This window comes from Diospyros lotus, chromosome 13, assembly GCF_014633365.1.
Source record: "Diospyros lotus cultivar Yz01 chromosome 13, ASM1463336v1, whole genome shotgun sequence".
Taxonomy (NCBI): Eukaryota; Viridiplantae; Streptophyta; class Magnoliopsida; order Ericales; family Ebenaceae; genus Diospyros; species Diospyros lotus.
In genome coordinates this window covers 18957524-18982625 of record NC_068350.1, presented here as the reverse complement: position 1 = coordinate 18982625, position 25102 = coordinate 18957524, and the positions used below count along the sequence as shown (strand labels likewise).

The following is a 25102-nucleotide window of genomic DNA, read 5'->3' as shown; positions in this document are numbered from 1 at the left end:
AGTATGCTGTGAGAAGTTAGAGGTAGAACTCCAACCTGAAAAGCTAGCTTAACAGGTGGAGGGATCATCCTCCTTATATATAGCCCAGGTCTCCCTTGTGGAGGCGATGTGGAATTCTCAACACTCCCCCCACGCCGAAACTTCTCCAGTAACTGATACATGCCCAGGTGATCGGATAAGGTACTGGTCCATGACCACGATAGCCAAGGGTTAACTCTGATACCATGTGAGAAGTTAGAGGTAGAACTCCAACTTGAAAAGCTAGTTTAACAAGTGGAGAGATCATCCTCCTTATATATAGCCCAGGTCTCCCTTGTGGAGGCGATGTGGGATTCTCAACATATGTTATAAAGGAAATTAAAAAATTTAACATATACTAATGAAAAGAACAATAAAAATGCCAAAAGATATAATCTAAAAAATATTTAAATCAACTTAAATTAAATCTTAAAAAAAATTATAGGTCTTAAATCTTAATCAAGATTAACTAATTATGCATTTTAAATAATCTAAAAATCATCCTCATCATCAAGATCAAGCATTTCTATATTTTCATCATTAGAAGCATCATGTCTAATATCTTCTTCCACATCATCTACTCCTCTTGTTGGATGATTTCTATGGTTTAGAAGTGTGATGATAGTTTCATACATTTTTTTGGTAGGTAATATACTAGACTTGAATTTGCAACTTTCTTTGTTTTGGTGACTTAATGTTGCATTTTGTTATTGCATGCCTTGAATTTGTTCAATTCTCCCTATCCATCTTCATCTAGTTCAAATTCAATTGGAACATTTGAAGTAGTATCCGTTTTACTTATTATCAAATTTGTAATTGAAGCAATAAATTTAAACCCTAAATAGTGGAAAATTAAATAAAGTAACAAACAGTGAAATAAAAACCTTGAAAAACAGCTAAAAAGCCCAAGGCGCGTGCCTTTGCCTAAGGTGCCTTGGGCTGAGGCGCACCTGAGGCGTGCCTTTTGGTTTGTGCCCGCCTGGAATGCTTTCAGGCGCCTAGGGTGTGCCTTGCTCCTAGGCACACCTTTAATAACACTGCTCGGACATAGTTGTAAAATTTTCAATTGTTTTCACAAGTTTTGTTAATCATCAAAATATTTAAATTACAGGCCTTTAATCATTTAAATAATGCAAGTTGGCTCAACACAAGGGAATTCCAGAACAAAATCCATTGACAAGGCATATCAGATAGTGTCAACTTAGGATGGTATTTAAAGTTCAGTGCTTTGTGCTTGGCCTTTGGCAACTTGGCAAGTATAGCAGTTTTACACAAAATAAACAGCATCCTGCTTTAGGTGAGGCTAAAAATACCTCTCCTCATGTATTGCACAGTTTTGTCTCTTCCCAAGTGCTCACTTAACCTTGTAAAAATCTTGGAGGAGCTTTTCTCACTAGGATGTTAACAGGATGCATAGTTGATTACCTTGGAACAAATTGTTAAGCACATGAAAATCTGCCATCAGATGCCTAGTATTGCACTTCTGCATACTTCTTTGAAATCTTCATATGGTTCTTTCAGATGCTCAAATTAGGGTATTTATAGGGAAAGAGTAACCTAACTTTATCCAATCAAAAACTCTAAATAACTTATTTGATAAAATCTGATATATCTACCTAATTAGTTAAGAAACCATAGCTGGAAAGATTATACATCTATCTTGCTAGCTAATCAATAAAATTAAGATTTATTTCTGGTATTAGTAATAAAAAACTGTATCCTTTATTAATAATGAATGATTTAGGAGATGGTATTGAAATTATTAGCCTTAAAAAACTTTTTGCATTGCCACTAGCTGTTGGGTTGCATTATTGTTGAAAATATTTTCTTTTCTTGTTTAAATTGTATTGCCTAACATAAAACCAGACTTGTATAGCATATTAATTTTGGATTATACTTTAGCTAGATATATAATAGCTAAAATGTTATTGTATTCTTTAAAAGCATAGTTTTAGTTCTGCCATTGTGTATGAATACGTTGTGTCTTAACTTGTATATGCAAATTTGGATGTTTTTCTGGTGTAATACCCATGGAGTTTAATTGAGCTTCTTACTATCGTATCCATTGTTGCACAGGATCAGTTGAATTGGCTGCCGTAGGTGTATCCATTTCAGTTTTCAATCTGATATCAAAATTATTTAATGTTCCTTTGCTCAACATCACAACATCCTTTGTTGCTGAAGAGCAGGCGTCAGTTGCCATGAATGATGATGTGTCTAATATAATTAACCAAGGTACATATCAATGCAGTAGCAATTGTGATTGAATTTCCATTCTTTTGTTTCCAAGAATATATTTGTTGACTTATCTTCTTTCATCTTCTAATGAGATTTTTGGTTTGGTTTCTGCCTGTTGAGATGATGTGGCTGGAAACCAGGGCAAGATGCTTTTTCCTTCAGTGTCAACTTCCTTGGCTCTAGCTGCTGGCCTTGGCATTGCAGAGACTGTAGCACTTTCTCTTGGGTCCGGTTTCTTAATGAATACCATGGGTATACCTGCTGTACGTCTTATATAGCTAGTTAGAGATTTCATAATCAAGAGGCGACTGCTCTATCTCTCCATCTTCCAACTATCATGAGATTTTCTGTTTATCCTTGATGTTAACTTTATATAAAAAATTCCAAGGACTTTTGTGTTCTTTTCTCTCATATGTCCAATGGTTTTTCTTCTTGAATTTTGTAAGTGAAGTCCCAGCTAGTTTGAGTTTCCTACACAATACCTTTAGAAACGGTTCATTAATCTTAAGCCAGATGGACTGCCAATGCATCCATGATTCTATCTTGTTCAGACTCTCTTGATTTTTGACTTTTGTTGTCCCTGTTGATGGATACGTACTTTTCCACAAGTGTCCCTATCAAGTGTTCCATATTAATGCAAACATTTTGTAGGGATATTGTGGTCCCATTCTGTTTCAGAGAACATTTTTTAGTTTCAACTCTAATTTTATAACTAAAGATGTCCTAACAGTTTATGTTTCAAAAAATCATAGCATTCATTTTCAGAAAATTTAGAAAACATTAAAAGGATGTTTTCTAATTCATAGTATAAGGTTGAAATATTAGAAAACTAAGTTTTCTATCTTCTAAAGGGAGATTCAATTATTCAATAGAAAATTGGAGTTGGAAAACAGAAAATCTTTTCTACAACTGAACATGCCCTGTACTTCTCAGTTTTCTGGGGTGCCCATTTGATGTTTTACTTCTAAGAAATATTATGTTAGATGATCAGGACTTCTAAGTTCTGAATAACGTTTCTCTCCCTAATTTGAGCACGGTAAAGCAATAGAGTTCTAGAAATTGTATGAATAATCTTTAAATTCCTAATTAGTAACTATGTCCAGACATAATTTAAGGGGTTTGAGTTACAACCAAAACTGAACCAACAGTCAGTTTTCAGTTTTTCCATCCAAAACTGAGACAACCAGGAGCGAAACTGAATCAATTCATGCAATGAAAGTTAGTTGGTGTTGTTAGTCCTTATCATAAATATTGTAATGCAAGGTAGAAATACACATCATAAAATTATGGAGACTTATTGTGTGAAGTTATGTGGAAGAGTTTTAGATATATGCATTTAGTTGGCAGGCACTGTAGATGATATTGTATGAAGTAAAGTAATTAAGTTACACCTTCGCAAGTAATATGCTAGTACATCTGGTGATGTCAAAAGCCAGCTGGATATTTTGCTTTAGTCATCAACACAAAAGTGATTTGTAGTTAAAGACTGCATGATAATTAAGTTTGTGACTAGTAGTATGATAACCTTGTAATACTGTCATCTGGAATGGGAATTTATATCCTTTGCAGAAGTTTGTGTGCATAGGGTTTAAGATCAGATATGCACATAGAAATGTATTAGCAATTTGAAGGCATGGAGTCCCAGAGTAAATTTTCCCATATAACAAGTTCCACCATAACTTCTACTGTTCTGGATGTGGAATTGCTATGCTGTATGACTTGTAATGGTTAAAGATTGTATACATTTTTGTTCACTGAGTCTTATTGCATGATAGGACTCACCAATGCGTGTACCAGCTGAGCAATTCCTTACCCTGCGGGCTTTTGGTGCTCCACCAATTGTATTAGCACTTGCAGCACAAGGCACTTTTCGGGGATTTAAAGATACAAAGACACCTCTATATGCAGTTGGCAAGTATCACAGCATGTTAATATCTACTTGTTTGTGTGTCCCTGTACCATAATTTACATCCTTCTACATTGTTCTTTATATCCTAACAATTTCCTTTCTGTTCACCCATCACGTACAATATGAAAATTTAGCATTCAACCTTTACAAACAAATTTATTTTAGTCAATACATTCTATTCCAGATTTCCTGATTCTCTCTTGGAAAGCAAGCATTTGACATACCCTATTGATCTGGACTCATTAATTTAGCCTTATTCCAGTTGTGGATAAATAGGCCACCAGTGCTAAGACACTGGTAAATGCCTAACATTACATGCCAACTGTTTGGAATTTCTCTCACCAACTGCATTAAAAAGCCAAAATTAAGCTTCATCATCCATATGAATGGGACACAAATCATGGCAATCTTCTATATCAAATTTTTAGGGAGTCTGCTTTAAAACAGTCTGCTATGCAGCTTGTTGCTTTAAAAATAGTTAAGACAGTAAAGAACCTGAGGTATGTTTTATCTCATTTCACTGCATAAGTTTCAAGCATACATAAACAAAAAGTACTTTATTAATATTTGAGGACATTCACAATTCAGGCAAATAAGCTGTGCAATTATTTCTTTTTAAGAGTTTTTTTTTCTTACTTGAGAAGTAATGTAGAACCTATTATCGTAAGAGGCTTCTGCCGGAATTTAGGTTAGACTAAGCTATCTATCAAAATTGCTAAGACTCTTACCAAGATATGCAAAGCAATTCAAACAAGGAAGTGGAACAATTTCATACCAGGATCAGTTTGGTAAGGCATATTTTGGCCTTAGAATTGGTGCAAACTGGATTGCAGGGTCCACAGGGTTCTTGGAGCATATAGTAATCTAATTTAGGAGAAAATATTGTCCAGTAAAGTTGAGGGTAATTACAGATAATTAAAAACGTTGTGTTACATGGAAAAGGTTGTAACAAGTGGTAAACAGTTTTTTGGATAAATATGAGGGGGGGGGGGGGGGACAAAGAAAAGAACAAAAACAGAAACAAAGCAATCATAATGTTTCATTAGTGATAAGTCCATGCAATCCGCTTTAGTGAATTTCATTATGGATGTGAACATATTCCCAGATTTTGTATTTATCAAATGAAATTGGTTTCCATCTGTAACAAAAGTTATCCCGCCTGGATTTTCAGGTGCAGGCAACTTATTGAATGCACTATTAGAGCCAATTTTGATCTTTCTCTTTGGTTTTGGGATTGGTGGAGCTGCAATTGCTACTGTGTTTTCTGAGTACGTCATTGATGTGGTATAATTAATGATTATTCTCAACATTCTAAAAAATCTATGAACTGGCTTGTTTTTCTTCTAATGGGTTCTTTGGTGTTGTTTTCACATCAGATATTTGATTGCTTTTATCCTTTTATGGAAGTTGAATGACAAAGTATTACTTGTTTCTCCAAAGATTGATGGGGAAAGAGTTGTTCAATATCTAAAATCTGGTATGTCACTTGAAACCCTAGTATTTAATGGAGGATTGAACAGTTGAGTTGTGCTTTATTCTTGTATCTCCTTGGGTAATGTTGTGAAAAGGGTAATATGAATGTGAATCTTCTGCATTTATTGATTGAAACTGGAAGTTGCTAATTAGATTAGCTACAACAAGTGTTGATGGACTGGGTTATGTTGAACACGATTTCAACTTTATGAGCAAAAAAGAAGAAATAAAAAAAGATATCTCAAGTTATTGGATGGATTAGTACCTTTCATAGTTGTCAAAGGCGCAAGGCACACTGAGGACAAAAGAGTTCTTGGGGCCTAGGCCTTGGCATGAAGCACAAGGCGAAGCGTGAGCCTCATGCACATGAGACACACGTTTATTCAAAATGCTTGTAAAATACTTGTACAACATTTTTTTCCATATGTACCTATAAGGAGGTAGATGCAAACTTAGAAAATCATAAATGACAAATAACTAATCCTATAATAACAACTAACATTATTGCAGAAAACAATTAGTTTCTTTTGCAATTAGTTTCATCTTACTGCAAAAGAAATTGGAGGAAAGAAAAACTTACAGTAGAACACATAGCAAAAGCATTTAGTTTATTTTAAATTACAAAAGAAATTAGAAGAGAAAAACAGAAATCAGTTGTGCACACAGTGAAACACAATTCTAGAAAACAGTTTGTTTCCTTTGCAATTAGTTTCTTCTAAATTAATACAAAAATTAGGAGACAGAAAAAGAAATTAGAGTAGAACACACAGTGGAAAACAATTACAACAAAGAAATAGTTTCTTTTGCAATTAACTTCTTCTAACTTGCAAAAGAAAGCAGAAGAAATAAAGAAAAATGCAGTAGAAAGCACAGCGAATGCACAGTGACGCAACCACAATTTCATGCTAGCCATCAAGAGAATGTTATCTTTTATTCATCTATTAGGCCAATATATATAGATGGATCAAGATGCATTACAGGACTTGTACCACTAAGTATAACAACTAAATCTACCCAATAAACTACAAATAGAATGAAACCCAATAAGCTACAAGAAATACAAATATATTCTAATACCCTCCCTCAAGCTAGGGAATATAGGTTAACCATCCCAAGCTTGCCAATAAGTTTTTGGAATATTTGACTGGACATCCCTTTAGTCAGGATATCCTCCAACTATTCTGCAGAAGGAATATACGGTGTGCAAATCAGCCCGCTATCTAACTTTTCCCTGATAAAGTACTGGTCTCCACATGCTTGGTAGGATCATGTTGAACCGAATTATGAGCAATACTAATAGCTGATTTGTTATCACAATATAACTTCATAGGGCCGTCCCACCTGATCCTGAGATCATCAAGAATGATTTTTAGCCAAAGTGACTCACAAATTCCAAGTGCCATAGACCTAAATTCCACATGAGCACTTGATCTGGCCACAATAGATTGCTTCTTACTTCTCCATGTATTCAAATTCCCTCCAACAAAAGTACAATGACCAGATGTTGATCGTCTATCTGTAGCAAAACCAACATAATCAGCATTAGTGAACTCTTCTAGAGTTATATTGGAGCTCCTTTTGAATAAAATTCCTCTGCCTATATGTGTTTTCAAATATCGAAGAATACGATACACTACTCGAATGTGAGTTTTCTTAGAATTCTGCATAAACTGGCTCACAACGTTGACAGGGTAAGCAATGTCAAGTCGGGTGTGTGACAAATAGATCAATTTCCCAACAAGTCTTTGGTACATTTCCCGATCAACAAGCTTATCACCAGTAGCATCACCAAGCTTGTGATCAACCTCAATTGGAGTGTCAACTGGCTTACACCTTGTCAAACTAGTCTCAGTAAGAAGGTCAAGAATATATTTTTGTTGTGATATGAAGATTCCATCCTTAGACCATGCTACTTCAATTCCTAAGGAGTATTTTAGTCTTCATAAGTCCTTAATTTCAAATTCTTTTGCTAAACACTCCTTTAGGTTTTTCTCTTCCTTTTCATCTTTACCAATAACTATTACATCGTCCACATAGACCAAAAGGACAATCACACCCCCTGATCTTGTGTGTTTCACAAATAATGTATGATCCCCTTGGCTCTGCTTGTATCCTATTGACAATATTGCTTTTGAGAATCTACCAAACCAAACCCTAGGAGACTACTTTAATCCATAGAGAGCCTTTTTAAGTCTACATACTTTCCCTTTTGCACAATGATCATAACCCAGTGGACAAACCATGTAGATTTCTTCTTCAAGGTCCCCATGTAAGAAGTCATTCTTTACGCCAAATTGGGACAAGTTCCAATCCAACTTCATCACCAATGATAATAAGACTCGTACAGTATTCAATTTGGCAACAAGAGCAAATGTATCATGGTAGTCAACACCATATGTCTGTGTATAGCCTTTTGCGACAAGTTGGGCCTTATACCTTTGCAATGATCCATCTGTCTTATACTTAACAGAGAATACCCACTTGCAGTCAACCGGTTTCTTTCCTTTAGTTAAATCAACCACCTCCCATGTCATGTTCTTCTCCAAGGCTTCCATTTCCACATTCATGGCATGCTGCCATTTCTCACTTTCTAGCGCCTCAGACAGGGTTTGAGGAATCTTAATCGAGACAAGATGGGAAAGGAAACTCTGTGAGGAGGAGACATTCGATCAAATGACACAAAGTGAGACAAAGGATGTTGAGTGCATTTCCTGCTCTCTTTCTTGAGGGCAATAGGAAGATCAAGATCTCGGGAGTTAGAAATATGATCAATGAATTGAGATTGAGAAGGAGAATCACTTACCTCAATGTTTTCCCTAAGACTAGAGCCCGGTTCAAACGACTGGGCACGCTCAAGAGATTTCATGACACCCTTCCTTCTTGAGTATACAGATTCAATTGTTGGCCTCTATTCGGTTTCTAAAGGAGGAGGTAGAGGTAGAGACACAAATACAAGTTTGCTTTGTGAGACACTGGGGTTAGACTGTGAAGAGGAAGTTACATTCGGGAGAGAAAAAGAATGAAGCCAACCCGGGTCTTCCAGAAGAAGAGGCTCCTCCTGAAGACCAGAATTTGCAAAGAACCGCTCATGCTCAACGAATGTGAATGTGACATCAACGAAGATAAAAGTTCGTTGAGAAAGAGGATGATAGCACTTATACCCTTTTTGAGTAGATGAATATCCAATGAAGACGCATTTAAGGGATCGAGGATTGAGTTTGGTACGGTGGTGAGCATGAACAAATACGGCACAACCAAAAATCTGAGTGGGCAAGGAGACAAACACTGTGAATTGAGGATAAATTTGGGCAAATAAGTCCTACAAACTCAAATTACCAAGAGTAGGGGACGGAAGGCGATTGATTAAATGAGCTTAAGTGAGTACTGCTTCTCTCCATAGATATTTAGGAACTTTGGTTTGAAAGAGAAGGGCACGGGCATTAGACAACAAGTGTCCTTTTTTCCGTTCCACCATCCCATTTTGTTGGGGAGTATCAACACACGAAGACTCATGAATAATGCCTTCAGTGTGAAAATAAGATGATAATATATGATTAAAATAGTCACATGTGTAACATCCCGATATTTTGGAAAATAAATTAATTTCTGAGATTAAGATGATTTATTTGTGATTTATTAGTGATTTGTGGATTTGAGGAATTTAATGGAAGAAATTAAATTTATTGTACTTTTGAATGGGGAAGTGATTGGAAGTTTGTGGAATTTTTGGGGATTAAATATAATTGTGGAAATTGGGAGTTGGATTTGTATATAATTAATTGTTGCGCATATATATAATAAGGAAGCACGCAGCCTGGTGGTCACACGCGCAAGGATGCTAGGGCAGGTCGTGGGTTTGATTCCTTGTGGGAGCAGACACTGAAATTTTGCTGAAGGCAGGCTTGGCGCTGAAACGATGCCGTTTGGAGGAGCCACGCGAGCGCACACGCATTGGTCATGCACTGCAGCCTGGTGCTGCTCCTTTTTACAACATTTTATACTGAATTCCTGCAAGAATTTAGGAATTTTTATCTGTGAAAGCTGCATGAAATTAGGCAGGAATTCAGGAAGATGTGGGGCACTTTAATTGTGGCTGGGAATTAATTTGGCTGAAGTTGAAATGGTGTAAATTGGGTATAAATAGTGGAGAGCAATCTGAAAGCAAGGAATCAATTTGGCTGAAGCTGAAATGGTGTAAATTGGCTATAAATAGTGGAGAGCAATCTGAAAGCAGAGGCCTGAATTTAAGGAGGGATTAGAAGGGAGAAAGCAACGAAAGCTAAGGAGCAAAGTAAGTGAGATATATATGGTATTAGATAAAGTTGGGTTTAGTGGTACCTATTTAAATAGTTTTTTTTTTTTTTTTACTTATTATGTTTAATTGTTGTTAGAGTAATTTTGAGGTGTGATGTTAGTGATTCTAACAGCTTAGAGGAATTTGTCAGAAAGGTAGTAGGCATTATTTGGTAAGAGTTAATATGTTTTTGTGCAAATTGCATTGTCATGACTTGCATAAGATGACAGGAGAGTGTGCATGAGGCTATGGATTTTAAGGACGAAACAAAGCTCGTGTTGGGGTCTAGGGAAAATCATATGGGGCCACCAAGAGTCCATGGTGGATGAGGTGGACGAGCCTGCATGCATGTTTCATTTCATATTTTTCTATGTTTGTCATGAGTTACAATTTGCTATTTTTACATATTGCGTTTAGTGGGTCTTAGGACTCACCCCTTATCACTAACCACATAGATGGCTCAGGCCCTAGTAAAGAAAAAGTGGTGGTAGTGGACAGTTCTCCGGTGGACGTGGTTGACTAGCCATAAAAAGATTTTTGTTGTACTGTGAGTTTTACGAGTATTTTATTTTCTTGGTTTTGTATTAAATATGTGTGTACAGACGAGATTTTAAGGTTGGAAATGGGGTTTAGATTAATTTGCTGGAAATTAATTTTGTTTCAAAAAAATTGGGCTTCCATCCCCAAGGCCTTGTAAAATGTGTAGTCCGATCGAGATTTGAGTGCCCTTTGCTGTCTATTTTTCTTTGGGAACTCGAGTTCTTAGCAGGTGAAGGCAGCAAAACATAGTTCCCACCCAAGGCGTTCTAACTTTTTTAGGGCATAGCCGACCTTTAAATTTGGCCAGTGGTCGTGGTTGTAACCATGGGTTATGGTGGCACCCTAGATGTGGGACCAAGGGCGCCACAACGTGCGTTATTAGACCTTATCTTTTTAATTTTGACTCCAAACTGATTGTTGATCATATTGTGAAAAATGGGAAAAACCACACTAACATTAGATTTTTTTCTTGAGTAGATGTACCCATGTGAGTCGAGTGCAATCGTCAATGAAGGAGACAAACCATGTGGCACCCGAGATAGTGTACAGGTGCGGGTCCCCAAATATTAGTATGAACAAGATAAAAGGGCTCAGAAGAGTGAGTAATACTAGGAGGAAAAAATGCACGATGATGCTTAGCAAGTTCACAAACATCATAATGTAATGTCTCAATAGTTTCATGTTTAAACAACGAAAGAAATATAACTCTAAGAACACAACCATTAGGATGAAAAATTAGGACACAATTTGTATCATGAAGAAGATGATACATTGAGACAAGATTGGTGGTGAGTTTTGGAACATGTAATATGTTTTTGAGTACAAGTGAAGGACTAAGATGAATATCACCAACCCCGGCCACAATAATAGAAGAACCATCAGCAGTTAGAATTTTTCGGGAACTAGAACAAGGGGTATAAGTGGAGAATGAAATTGAATTAAAAGTCGTGTGATCTGTTGTCCCATAATCAATTATCCATGAAGTAGGATTTGAGGCACTATAATCATGAGAAACAAGTGACATACCTGACTGAGCAAAGGAACAAGCACTTAGATTAAGAGAAGATGAACCAAGAGTGTTAAGAAGTGCCTTCAACCTTTCAATATCATGTCTACCAAGCCTTGCAGAAGTAGACGACTCATGAGATCCAACCTCTTCCCTATGCTGGTGCACTTCTCTTGATAATGATACATTTGCTTGCCCTTTCCGTAGTCTGATAAACCCCCCCCATCAGTCCCTTGTGGTTTGCCATGAAGCTTGTAACATTCATCTTTAACGTGCCCCTTCTTCTTGCAGTAATTACATACCAAATTAGATCTATTTTGTCGTCTCTAATCAAGCTTCTTGCTTGTTGGAGGAGAATCATTAAGCTCAATTGTGAGAGTACCCTTAGTACCTTGTATGACCAATGTAAAACCCTCTAGTCTTTGATCTATAAGCATCACATTGCATCGGCTTTCTTCAGCCCTAACAATAGCAATTGTCTCATTTAACGATGGTAACTCCTCCTTTCCAAATATTTGATCCCGCACTCGATCAAACTTCAGCCTAAGGCCAGACAAAAAATCATAGATATGGTCTTTTTCAATATACTAACACACTAGCGCATCATCTTCTTTGTCCTTCATTGGAAGAGAACGATAGTGATCCATTTCCTGCCAGAGATTTTTTAGTGAATTGGTATACTCTGTAACAGAAAGATTACCTTGTTTAGCTGCCATTAGTTTAACCTTAATTTTATATATCTGAGCAGAGTCATTTTTTCTTGGAATAAGTCTGTTGGATGGTATCCCTAATTTCTTGTGCAGTAAACGAGAAGATACATGTATCACTAATTTCTAGCTCCATAGCATTCCAAAGCCATGCCATAACCATGGAGTCACGCTCATCCCATGCGATAAATAGTGGATCCCCTGATTGTGGTCCTATACCTAACAAGTGACTGAGCAGTCCCTTTCCCTTAAGGAAAGTCTTAACCAATTGGGACCACCTTAGGCAATTTTTTCCTTTTAGTCTATATGAAACATGAAGATTCTGTAACTCCCCAGAATGGGAATGATTCACCGGTTCAATCATGAGCACAAAATTATTGGGACTAATAACATTACCGAGGTTGGCAACATCGGAAGTTGGAGGGTCAGCCATCGATGGAGCAAAGGAGAGATCTAGCGGCCGAGAGCAATAGGGGACGTGAAGAAGAAGACAGTTGCGACCGCAACAGCAGTGATGGCGTCAATTGGCGACGACTACAACGAACGAGACACCGACACCGAATTCGAAGCCGATGATGTGGAACAACCACCAAAGAGAGAGATTGGAGGTTGGAGTCACCAGATCTGTCGGATCTAGTGCCTCGCATTCAACTGGAGGCAAGATCTCTTCTAGATCTGAGAAATCGAGCAGCGGTGAACATAGTGGTTGCGGCCAGATCTGGGCAGATCAAGGCAGCGCCAGCAACCAAATCTAGGCAGATCGAACCGATGACGGTTGGATCTGGGCAAACCAAGGAGGAGGCAGTCAGATCTGGGTAGATCGAGGCGGCGGCGGGCAAATATGAGGCGGAGGCAACTGGATCTGGTGGAGGTCGTGAGCCGCGACGAGAGAACGACAATTGCTGGCCAGTTGTCCAAGCAGCGACGATGGCGGTTGCGTGCGAAGGTGGTGTAGTTGACGGCGGCTACTGACAGTAAGGAAGAAGCCCGGTGGTCGCGCGGTGTGTCTGAGACAGTCGCGTGTGCGCACACCAGAGGCGGCCGAAGGTTGCGGGCACAGCAGCAATCGACGATGTCGGCAGTGTCGGCGAAGGCGGCGGTTAGTGCTAGCAGCAGTGGTAAGGAGGAACTCCAGTGACAACCATTCTCGCTGGTGGAGAAGAACTAGTGAGAAGAACCCAGAAAACCTTAGGATAGGGGCTCTGATATCATGTCAAGAGAATGTTATCTTTTATCCATCTATCAAGCCAATATATAAACATGGATCAAGACAACTAAATGTACCAAATAAACTACAAATAGAATGAAACCCAATAAGCTACTGGAAATACAAATATATTCTAACATTGGCTAATAGAGAAAGTCACTGAAAGGGCGGTCACTTGCCTTTGGTGACTGTAGACGAAAACAGGTCACATGCTACAATTTACACTAGTTCTCTAGCAAGCGAATATCACTGTCAAAGGATCCCAGCTACTGGGAAATTAGACAAACCTCCAGCTGACACCGCTAAGCTCTCCTCTCACTGATATACAAGAATATGCAATCAAATCAACAAGAAAAATAAGATTTAAGATGACAAGATGGACAAGAAATAGGGTTTTAATATGCTTACATATACAGGGCACATGAGGTGGCACCTTGCAGCACCTCTTTCATGGCGCTGTGCCTCAGTGGTGATGAAGGACACAGAGCTGCGCCTCACACCTAGGTGCACCTTTGACAACTATGGTACCTTCTCATTCATAATGAGTTTACATCATCTTAAAATCAGGAACCACAGTATTTGGTCATCAACAATGACACAACACGGTAAGTCTTGATCCGATTTGGTGGAGTCAGCTATATGGATTCTACCTCATCAATCATCTTTATCTATAACCACATTATTTCCAAGGCTATTATATTCCATGTCATGCCTAAGAGTTCTTTACTAAACTTTTATTGGTCTTCCTCCAGCTCTTCTGCTACCAACATTTTTCATTCCATCCACTTCTTTTCATGGATGCATCTATTGGTCTTCTTCTCAGATAATCAAACCATCTTAATCACATCTCATATCTTATTTGAAACTAGTGCTACTAATCACATCTTGCACATCTTATCTTGAGTAAGTGCTATTCCAACTTTACTATTGATAATCTGATTCTATTATGTCTTTTCTTATAGGCTGCATATCCATTATACATCTTAGGTACATTCATATTTTGCACATGGTGGTGCTTAACTACCCATACAATAGAGCTAGTTTTATAGTCGTCCAATAAAACTTATTTTTCAACTTCAAAGGATGTTCATAATCCCATATAATGCTGGAAGCACAAACACAATACAGGATCAACATAAAATGATCCTCTTTATTATAATCATTTTCTTTCATGGTTTGCCCCTTCATTGGATGAGTAAAGTGGTAAGAGGGACTAAAACCCCTTTCTTGAGTTTTAGAACCCTGGTAAGACTATGTTCCATTTGCCTTTTGATCTGCTTCACTTGATTATTCACAATGGCATAACTTAAAACACTACCTTAAGCATTAGATATTGTTCTTCTCATTTTGTGGAAAGTGTCAAATTGGAGGAACCGTTATTTGCAAAGCTATAACCAATTTAAGATACAACCTGACTTAAGCATGAGTTCTTATTATCTTATTCAGAATATGATCTTCTGCTCATCTCAATTTCCAGGTGGGCTTCTAATTGGCAGAACTTTAGCGGTACTAGTGACAATGACATTATCTACATCAATTGCAGCAAGAGAAGGCCCCATACCTATGGCGGGCCATCAGATCTGTTTACAAGTTTGGTTGACAGTATCTTTACTCACTGATGCTTTAGCACTGTCTGGCCAGGTGCAAAATTTACATAATTTACATTTTAACCAAATATCATGTTGTTTCATATTCATACTAAATGAATTGACTCAGAAGTGAATGGCTGAAAGAAAGCTCTGAAAAGTTGCATAACCCTGTTAGTCTTTGAAGAATTATTTCTGTGGGATGGAGGTAACATGATAGAATATTTTACTTGTAAAAAGTTAGCTGTATGATGAGGATGAACTAGGAATCAAATTGCTCTGTTCACTAGGTTCAAGTATTTGTATTTCAATTTCCTTGCTTGCCTTTTAATGTCTAATGGAATGCGACAGCTTTTGTAATCGAAATGAGTCAATTGCTGCCTGTTTCTTTTAAAGTCTTTTGGATGAAACACACAATAAAGCCCCTCGTACTTTTTCATTATGCAATCAAGCAATCAGGAGTGCACCTAAAGTTCTACACTGATTGTGTGGTTGATCTGTATCATATGTGGGTGATATGTTAGTCTTATTCTTGTCATGGATTTCAGTAAATATTTTGATTTTGACAACAATGTTGTTTTCATGCCTTATTCCAATTTTAACAACCCTCATGATGGATATCTATGTTATATGTAAACAAGATTTTATGTAAATAAACTTAAATTCTTGCAAGCTGTTTATGTGGTTCAGTCTTTTCTGTTTTGTGGTTGAGTCTTTTTCCTTCAATCTATGATCTTTCTGGAGGAGAAGAAACAAGTAGTAGATACCACTTAACATGTGCTTAATGATCTTTTTGAAAATGGCAAGTTTATTTTCATAGACTAAAGTTGGACTGGTATTTCCAGAAGAGAATCTGGGGAAAGAGGAAAATGCAACGAACTATGGATGTGAAAAATAGCAGAATATACTTCACAAACTGAAGATAACAGATGGGTCCTTTAGCCAGGAGAAGTTCTAGAGAGGGGAACAAATCACATATACAATAGCTAGAGTATTAGGCATTAGGTACAAGGGAAGACTATCTCGTTGATAGAGGTTTATGTACACTATTACAGTCAATTGGCTTTTGAACTGGCTATGATGGAAGATAAATAATGTTTAAAGTTTTAAACCCATCCCATTAAGACCCAGGGCATTTGTTCAAAATTTCTAATATATGGAAAATGGTTCTTATCTTGTTCTTCTTCATCATTGTATCAACTTATCTCAGGCTCTTCTTGCTGGTGATTACTCGCGAGGGAATTTTGGTCAAGCACGCCAAGTGGTTTACAAAGTTCTACAGGTTAACCATTTTATCTTCTGTGTTACTTGTCATGTGATTTTTTTTTTTCTCATTTTTGCTGAGATCGTGCACTTACCAAGTGTCTGGTTTTACTTTGACCAAATCTATCAGATCGGTTTACTGACAGGAGTTGCCTTGGCTGTGGTGTTGTTTCTTGGGTTTGAATCACTCTCTGGCTTATTTAGCAATGATACAGAAGTTCTGAAAATTGCATGGTCTGGACTTCTGGTAAGAAACTATAGATTTGGCAGTCACTCTTTGTTGAAGAAGTTTGTGTTCTAGTTAAAATAAAAACTAAGATGTCATTACCTGCTCTTCTTATGTAAGGGGATAGGGGGGGCAGTCGCATAGTTTGATCTTTAGGAATCTATATGAGATTTGGTCTGGTTAGCTCAGCCATGTGCTGCTCTTGTGCCTTTGATAGTTTTAAGCATGCCCACTGTTTGAACTTTGAACTTAAACTAATCCTTGTCAAGGTTTAGGTTATAGGAATATTAAATATTCAGTATGGTCTATATGGTATGCTTACAAATGTTAATGATGGTAGCCACTTCACTATTTATATGCAAAATTCTAGAATAATTGTGTATCAACTGAGATTGACAGTTAATTTGAGCCCCTGAAGTTGAAATTTTAAGGCGTGGATTTCATAAGGATATACTACACTGGATTCTGGCTCAATGCATAAGCAACAAAAAGAAACACCAAACCTTAGCAACATGACTCAATGCATACAACAGAATTTAAGAAAAGGACAAAAATATATGCCTATATTGGCAATTCCTCTGAGGCACCTCAGGGTTTTAATAATGATTTGATATAATTATTTTATAAAAGCTTTAATGCTTTTCTGGGTGATGAAATAATGTTCTTTTGTTTCTCCCATCAATTTATTTCAAAAAGACTACCTGCAATAGGACTATGGCTACTGAAATGATGTTGTAAAATTGCTCTGAGTAGTAGTTTCATATCATAGTTGAGGGGTAACTTGTGAATAAATTATTGAGCTTTATGATCACATCTATTGCTATACTGATAAAAGAGAAGTTTGCTAGCAGAGATTGTCATGTATTTGGATCATGCCCCTCCTTTTCATAATTATATTATTTTCAACCTTGAAAAGTCTTTGTTTGTTAAGAATAGAATACCCAATGGACCCGGTAGTTACAGTAATGTGTTCTCTAATTATTTCAGTGTGGACACATTCAAACTTGAGGCATTGATTCCTATTGTCAATTTTGGGATTTGTGTTATATTTTCCCTACCTGTGGCTTCAGCAGAGTTTGGCAAGCTATAGTAATGAATGTGTGATCAATTTGTTTGCAGTTTGTTGCTGGATCTCAGCCAATTAATGCTCTTGCTTTTGTTCTTGATGGGCTCTACTATGGGGTCTCAGATTTTGGATATGCAGCATACTCAATGGTATTTCTAACTGTTTATTTAAGGTGCTTTATAGTTTCACTTGATCATTCCTTCCTCAGCTCACTATCTGGGGTAACCAGGTGCTTGTTGGAATCATTTCATCAATATTCTTACTTGTTGCTGCTCCTGCATTTGGTCTTGCTGGAGTCTGGACAGGGTTGTTTCTATTTATGACCTTACGGGTGGCAGCAGGAATCTGGAGGTAACATTATTTAAAAATTTCTTCCTTTAAGACCGATATGAATCTGGAGTTGACATTCTTTAAATTTATGTACTTTTTAGATAAAGACCAACTTTTAGCAGCTAGATAACGCCAATGTGAGCCCTCCCCCCCCCCACCCAACAAACACACACACACATTACCCCTTCCCTTTCCCCCACTAGGATCATTCCACTGTCAGCTAATTTGAATACTAAATAGGGCTGTTTTAAGTGTTGGATAAGAGCACGGGGGGCAGGACCTTTGTGATGATCGCCTATTTTTGTCTGTATTATGACCTTATAGAGTGGTTAACAGTTCTGAAGAAAACTTGTCCGGCTGAGTTTCATGTATGAATGTATTAATTGAGTACTTGCAATTTTTTGGGTTGAAAATTTAGCCCTAATTCTGGAGGCTTTCAATATAAAGCACGTTCCATGATTAAATTAAAAGAGGTTTCTCCTTTGCATCTTTGTCTGATGAGTGATGACTACTTGTACATCCCAGGCTAGGAACAAAAGATGGACCGTGGAAATTGGTTTGGTCCGAGTTGGATCAGGAAAATTCCCGGATTGATGGATAAATTCTGATCAGCGATCTACATTCTCCCCTCTGCATAATAGTCAATTTCACCAGTCTTTTGAACCAATGACACGAGAACCAGTTGATACATTTATTCAGACCACAAGCTGACTTAAATACGAGCATTAAACTTGAAGGCCACGAGTTGGTTTTGGGATGCATACCTCGAGTACTATGACCAGGCATGATGGCTTTTTGTGAGCCAGAAGCAGTCAATGCTAGATTGATAGGCACCTGCAAAACAAATGGATGATCAAATATTGCGCAACGACAAGAGGAGCTGATGTGATGGATGGTGAAATATTGGATGAAGGACAGGGGAGGTGGTAGTGGTTCCTCCCCTTTTCTAGACTACTTCTCGTTCAGCGAAACTGTTAAACTGTCAGGGTGTGTATACTTGACCCAAATACAAAATGTGATTCTTATGTAGCTCAGAATTTTGTATGCTTTGACCCTTTTTTTTTACCCCTTGCTGCTGCAACAGCTTGATATGATTTGAATTTTTCAGAGCCTTAATGTTAATATGCCTTTGTTTTCTGAATCCAGTTCCTATGCAAAAATACTCTCTTTTGAGAGATGGCCCTTCTCCAACTAGATATGCTGTTATGAATGGTATGCACTCCTGGAATTGTGGCTGCTTAAAAACTATTCCCCGAGGAGTGTTGTGCTATTTACAGTTGGGAGAAATCAGAATTATTTAATTTAGGCTGGACCGGGGTGCTTCTTGTAAAATAAGAGAGATTCACAATAAAGATGGTTTGAACATGAGAGAAGATTAAAAAAAAACACTTAAAATTAAGTGGATGAAATAAAATAAATTTAAATTAATGAAAATTGAGGTTTGGAGAATTCAAAATTGATGCAACAAATTTCATTTGAGATTTAAGATTTGTTGTCTTTCATGTCTAGAAATCATAAGGGTTCGCACAGTCAATGTGTTTGATGATGAGATTATACCCTAAACAGCATACAAAACAATATTCTTATTCTTTCTGAATCAACCAAATACATCATTGCAACCCTATAATCAAATCCAAATGAATAAACTGAGAGGTCTATATATACAAACGAATTAAAGAACAAGCTATCCTAACGAAAGAAATCAAATTCAATCTATCTGAATCTCTCCCTCTCCCCCACCACCCCCCCCCCCCCCCCCCCCCCCCCAAATAAATAAACAAATTACTATTATTATTATTATTATTATTATTATTATTATTATTATTATTATTAACCAATCCAATAATCATATTATGATTATATTAATTAATTAATCACTTTTTGGTGCTGGTTCTGTAGCAGTGGCATCATCATCCTCAGCAGAAGCGGTCGCCAGCTCCGGCTTGATCTCCTCCAGCTGCTGGAGAACCTGCTGAGCTTCTGGCCTGGCCGCCGGCGAGGGGTCAACACAGTGCAGGGCTAGTTTCAACGTATTCAGCAACTCGTCGCCGGAATTGGAAGCATCCCTCATAAGCTCCACATCGAACACTTCATTAGTCCACTCCTCCTTCACAATTGAAGCCACCCATTGAGGCAAATCAGCCCCATCCGTTGCCTCGCTGGGGGACTTCCCTGTTAGCAGCTCCAGGATGATCACCCCGAGGCTGTAAACGTCGGTCTTCGTGCTGGCGTGCTTCAGCTTTGAGAGCTCCGGTGCTCGATAGCCAAGCGTGCCTGCAGTGGCTATCACATTGGTGTTGGCAGCACTAGTCATCAGCCGCGAGAGACCAACATCTGCAATCTTTGGGTTTGCTTTTTCGTCGAGTGCTATGTTGCTCGATGTGAGGTTCCCGTGTGCCATGTTCTCCTTGCTGTGAAGGTAACACAGTCCTCTTGTGATTCCCATGGCTATGCTCATCCTTGTCGGCCACGTCACCGCAGTTTCAGGCCCTCGAGCTGCACAAGGAAACAGAGAGAGAGAGAGAGAGAGATCAAACTCCTCTTCATTTATGGCTATTATATATATATATATATACATATATATATACTTCATTTTTTATAGTTGGTTTTGGTTAGTAATTTGAAGTTTCGGTTAAGGAACTGACCATGGAGGAAGGAGGCAAGGCTGCCATTGGGCATGTAGTCATAGACAAGAAGCTTCTCCCCCTTGGGTCCCAAGTAGTAGGCTCTGAGAGCTAATATATTCGGATGTCGAATCTTCCCAAGTGAGACAGCCTCACTCTCAAACTCCTTCTGCCCCTTGGCCACCTTCTCTCGAAGCCTTTTCACTGCAACTTCATTGCCATCCTCCAGTATTGCTTTGTACACTGTCCCATAAGTGCTCTTCCCCATTATCTCCGCGGTTGCGCACAATAAATCGTCAGCTGTGAACACAAATGGACCGTCAAAATGGACTAGTTTTCCACCTGCTTCGCCACCCGATTCACTTTCAGCCCCGACTGCAGGCGCCGGCTTCTCGCCTCCTGCAGCATCCGCTGCCTGACCCGATGCCTTGCCCTTCTTTGCTTTTGTGGCTGTTCTTTTTCTGATCAGGGAACAGAGCAGAATACAGCACAGCAGCAGTAGAACCAGAAGGAGAGCCCCGGCTGCTATGAGGATTATGTCCTTGGTGCTCAGTTTGCGGTGGTGATGCGTTGAAGTTGAACTCTCCGGCGATGGAGATGGAGGAATTTGGGGCGGGGCAGACGGGCACGCAGTTGACGAATCGTATCCACAGAGTTGCAAGTTCCCCACAAACGAACTCGAATTAAATCTTTTAGAAAGAAGAGGTGGAACAGAGCCCGAAAGATTATTGTAGGAAACATTGAAATAAGAGAGGCTGGGTAAGTTTTCAAGTGTAGTTGGAATTTTTCCGGTGAAATTGTTACTAGACAAATCAAGTTGGGTGATGCTGGAGATATTCCCGATAGTAGCCGGAACATGGCCATTGAAATGGTTGTTCTTCAAGTTTAGGACTGAAAGATTCTGCAATCTGTTAATGGCGTCCGGGATTTGATTACCCAGACCACGATTGTCTGCTAGACTCAAAGAAACAAGGGAATGGAGGTTGGATAAACTGGCTGGAAAGCCCCCATCAATGGAGTTATCCGATAAATCAAGTAGTTGAAGCTTTGAGAGATTGCCTAATTCATTTGGTATGGCACCATCAATCTGGTTATGACTCAAACTAAGCACTTCAAGGCTGCCCATCTTGCCCAAAGAAGATGGGATGCTTCCAGAGAGCATGTTATGATCAAGCGTCAAGGTTTGAAGTTGAAATGCTTCCCAGGAATCGGGGATGGAACCGGAGAGGTTGTTGTGTTGGAGAGCGAGGATAGAAAGAGAAAAGGATTTGGTAAAACTTGCCGGAATGGGACCCGAGATGGAATTGAAGCTCAGGTTGAGTCTGTACAACCTGGTGGAGTTTGCAAGATTGGGAGGGATTGTGCCGGAAAGCCGGTTGTTGCTGAGATCAAGAGCCTGAAGAGCGGGGCAGTTGCCGATGGGAGGAGGGATGGAGCCGGACAGCCGGTTGTTGAAGAGATAAAGGCCCCGGAGATGCGGGAGGAGGCCGAGGGAATAGGGGACAGCGCCGGTGAGAAGATTGTCGTGGAGGCTGAGCTTCCGGAGAGCTTGAAGCTGGCCGATCTTGGGGGAGATTTGGCCGCCCAATCCTCGCCAGGGAAGCTGGATGGCGATGACCTGCCCCTTGACACACTTGATGCCGGCCCAGCCGCCGGAGCAAGCGGCGTAGCCGCTGTCGTTCCAGCTCCTGAGAACCCCTCTGAGATCAACGAATTCGTTCTTGAGGGCCCTGAGAGCTTGGAAATCCGCCGCGGTGACAACCACCCCATCCCACCGCTGCGCTGAAGCAGAAGAAGTACTGGAGACCAGGAAGAGTAGCAGACGAACAAACAAGAGCAGCAGGAGGTTACGAAATGGGTATCGCCGTGATTGAGCCATTAGCTAGCTCAAATGCAAAACCAAAACCGAATCGAATTGAACTGAACCAATTACTTGGTAATTGAAGAGCACTGATGAATCAAACCACCCAAAATCAAGTAGGTAAAATTAGAAAAAGAAGAAAAGAGAGAGATAGAGAGAGAGAGAGAGAGACTGACTCTCTAACGCCTCTGCTCCTCCTTCTCTTTCCCTCGCTTTCTCTCTATATCTAGTTGTTGTTGTTGTTGTTGTTGTGTTGGGAAGGAAGAGAACAGTGGATGAGATGAATAAGGAGAAGAATAGTGGGGAGAGGACTGGCAGAAAGAAAAGTCTTTGCCACCCGTTGATCCCTAACGGCTACTTTTTTGGGGGTTCAGGTAAGATCAGATGAGAAGGAAGGATCCAATAAATAAATACTAACGGCTAAATGGCCTGCGCTTTGCCCTTACCCCTTGACCCACGACCACGACCACGGACCTTCCTTCCTAACGGCTAAATGACATTTTGGTGGGGCCTTTTTCTTTTATTTTCTTTTCTATATATATAATATTATATAACCGCGTAAGCGTAATACACGGCATCATCACAAATAACATGTATTTAGTAGTAATCCGCGAATACAAATGCGGATGCGTGCAAGGATCGACCCGACCCGACCCGACCCGACCCAGATAGAAAGAAACAATAATAACGAGTAGATACGGCATCATATTCTCTATGTCCAGCTCAGCTGGCTGGGTAAATGTATGTATGGTATTCCCTTCCTTCCCTCCTTGTAGACAGTCAGTCAGTCAGTCCTTTTGAAGCCGCTAAATATATATATTTGAGTGTGTTTAATTGTGATAAGCAAGCAAGCAGGGATGGATGGATGGATGGATGGATGGATGGTAACGAGTTTCATTAACTATCTATAGACAGACAGACAGACAGAGACAGACAGAGAGAGACACCCACCCCCATCGCTTGCTTGCTTGCTTACAGTTGCATCTATATATCAAAAATGAATGAATGAATGCCTCTAAACCTTCATCTTCTTCCTTTCTAACTTTTCCTTATTCTTCTCACAGACTCACAGCACAGCAGTAGAGCATTCTCTCTTTAAGGACTTTAATTAACAATGAAACTAAAATAACAAATAATACTCACACCATCCATTTAATATACAATACAAAATCTGTTTAATTCCTAATTTTATGCTCATAATAATAATAATAATAATAATACAGTGAATTAGTTCTCATTTTTAACAAATTAGGAGGGAAACGACACGCACTACTTCAATTCAAACTATATATAAGAAAAATTACAATAACAATAAATAAACAAGAATCATTATTTTGTTCTTTTTCTTTTTCTTAGTTTAAGTTACCCCCCCCCTTAATTTACTTTTTAAAGCCAATAATCACTATATATGTTAACTTTTAGGTCTTTTTGACTCAACTTTTGCATTTTTACTACATGGAAATGATTATGGAGAATCAAGTTTGAGAAAGAAGATTGATTAAAATATACTAAAAGGTGGTCTTCAATCGATCAAAGATGGAGAGACATGAGAGCCCTGCCTTAGTTAATCAAAATTAAAACACCAAAACTCTGTCTTGCTCATGGACAAATTCAAGTTTTGGTCGAACAAATCACAAAAAGGTCAGGACTTATATCCTCCACATTGGACAAGTTTGGAATTAGACTTTATTAATAGAGCCACGAGTTTTTGGCAATATATTTTATTTACAATATTTGGGTCGACTTGGACTGTGGGCTACATGTAAAAGGTTGTCAATTAAGGTGATCCATGATGATTGCATTAATTAATTAATTAATTAATTGATAGAGAGGTTATGTGACTGACTAATAAAGAGAGTTAGGATAAGAGAAATAAAAATGACTAATTAATTAATTGAGGTGCTAATTAAACCAATGTAATGACCAAAAATCTTCCCGTTAGTGTCTTTTAAGAATTATTATGGACAGATCTGGAGAATGAAAGGAGGCAAAAATAAGGCATGTAAGATAGAGGGGACCACTACGTACAGGAATTCAATGCAACCTAGAGAAAAGCAACTAGGGTTGAATTTGATGTTTGTTTGCCCTAAAGACTGGGTCAAGATAAAACCCTTATGAAAGGGACTGGTAGGGCATCAAGTAGGGGCAAATTGGGTAATTGCTGGGTATTATAAAAAGTCTAGACAAATCTCCTCAAGATAAGAAGAGGTCGCTAAAGAGAGGCGTGAACAACAACAACCTATAGGTACAACTCTTGGTGCTTGGAAGCTTAAAACACTGCAAATCTTCCATTAAACCTCTTTATTGTCACTGTAGCATGAATGTAATTACATGGTGCATTTTTTTATTTTTTTCCATGTTATGTAACTGTTATGGACAGTTTTTTTTTTTTGATTAACACATCATCACGAGCGTCCCCCGTTGTTCGACCCCACGATTTCAACAATAGAGGTAAATTAGAGAATCTAGCAGGCATGTTTCGACCCCTAGCACAATCACAGACATGAGGGCGGTAAACATTTTTCATTTTTTAGGGTCGCTCCTTGCCTGCTAAACTATTTCCTGATCAGGATTCGAACATGGAATCTAGGACCCAAAAAATAACACCTTAATATCTTTTTTTTTTTAACCAGTTGATCTACGCTTTGGGGGCAACTATTATAGCACTTGACATGAATGAATGATGGTATAGCAAGGTTGCCCAAGAGGGACTTCTGCCATTGGGGTGATCTTAGAGGTCACTTCCCAAAGAAG

The 25102-nt window shown here is 38.7% G+C and overlaps 2 protein-coding genes and 1 long non-coding RNA gene across 5 annotated transcripts in view; 1 reads left to right on the top strand and 2 right to left on the bottom strand.

Annotated features, from left to right (window-relative positions):
- The window catches only part of LOC127787870 (protein DETOXIFICATION 44, chloroplastic), a 32972-nt gene extending 13968 nt beyond the window's left edge, over window positions 1-19004 (top strand). Inside the window, exons 3-13 of one of the 3 annotated variants that reach the window (XM_052315932.1) lie at window positions 2101-2253; window positions 2377-2519; window positions 4032-4167; window positions 5337-5433; window positions 5542-5642; window positions 14870-15033; window positions 16189-16260; window positions 16372-16488; window positions 17587-17682; window positions 17763-17884; window positions 18389-19004. In XM_052315932.1, the coding sequence (XP_052171892.1) occupies window positions 2101-2253; window positions 2377-2519; window positions 4032-4167; window positions 5337-5433; window positions 5542-5642; window positions 14870-15033; window positions 16189-16260; window positions 16372-16488; window positions 17587-17682; window positions 17763-17884; window positions 18389-18464 (1277 nt within the window). In that variant the 3' untranslated portion in view covers window positions 18465-19004. Of the gene's footprint in view, window positions 1-2094; window positions 2254-2376; window positions 2520-4031; window positions 4168-5336; window positions 5434-5541; window positions 5643-14869; window positions 15034-16188; window positions 16261-16371; window positions 16489-17586; window positions 17683-17762; window positions 17885-18388 lie in introns of those variants that run through there. The other 2 variants (XM_052315931.1, XR_008020262.1) reach the window with 2 other exon arrangements.
- On the bottom strand, window positions 4363-12729 carry LOC127787871 (uncharacterized). Its single transcript, XR_008020263.1, has 3 exons — window positions 12582-12729; window positions 5904-6068; window positions 4363-4510 (listed from the first exon to the last, which is right to left on the bottom strand). It is a non-coding gene; the product is annotated as an uncharacterized LOC127787871 (long non-coding RNA).
- Window positions 19005-19422: 418 nt separating the features above from the next.
- LOC127787869 (probably inactive leucine-rich repeat receptor-like protein kinase IMK2) lies at window positions 19423-22706 on the bottom strand. The gene is made up of 2 exons (XM_052315930.1): window positions 20509-22706; window positions 19423-20359 (listed from the first exon to the last, which is right to left on the bottom strand). The coding sequence occupies exons 1-2, from the start codon at window positions 22364-22366 to the stop codon at window positions 19734-19736; spliced, it is 2484 nt and encodes an 827-aa protein (XP_052171890.1). The 5' UTR covers window positions 22367-22706; the 3' UTR covers window positions 19423-19733.
- Window positions 22707-25102: the final 2396 nt, after the last annotated feature.

Excerpts from the sequence above, each read along its gene's own strand:
- LOC127787869 (XM_052315930.1), bottom strand. The coding sequence starts at position 22,366 with ATGGCTCAATCACGGCGATACCCATTTCGTAACCTCCTGCTGCTCTTG. Across the intron at positions 20,360-20,508 it reads CCTTGCCTCCTTCCTCCATG|CTCGAGGGCCTGAAACTGCG; the intron begins GTCAGTTCCTTA and ends TTCCTTGTGCAG.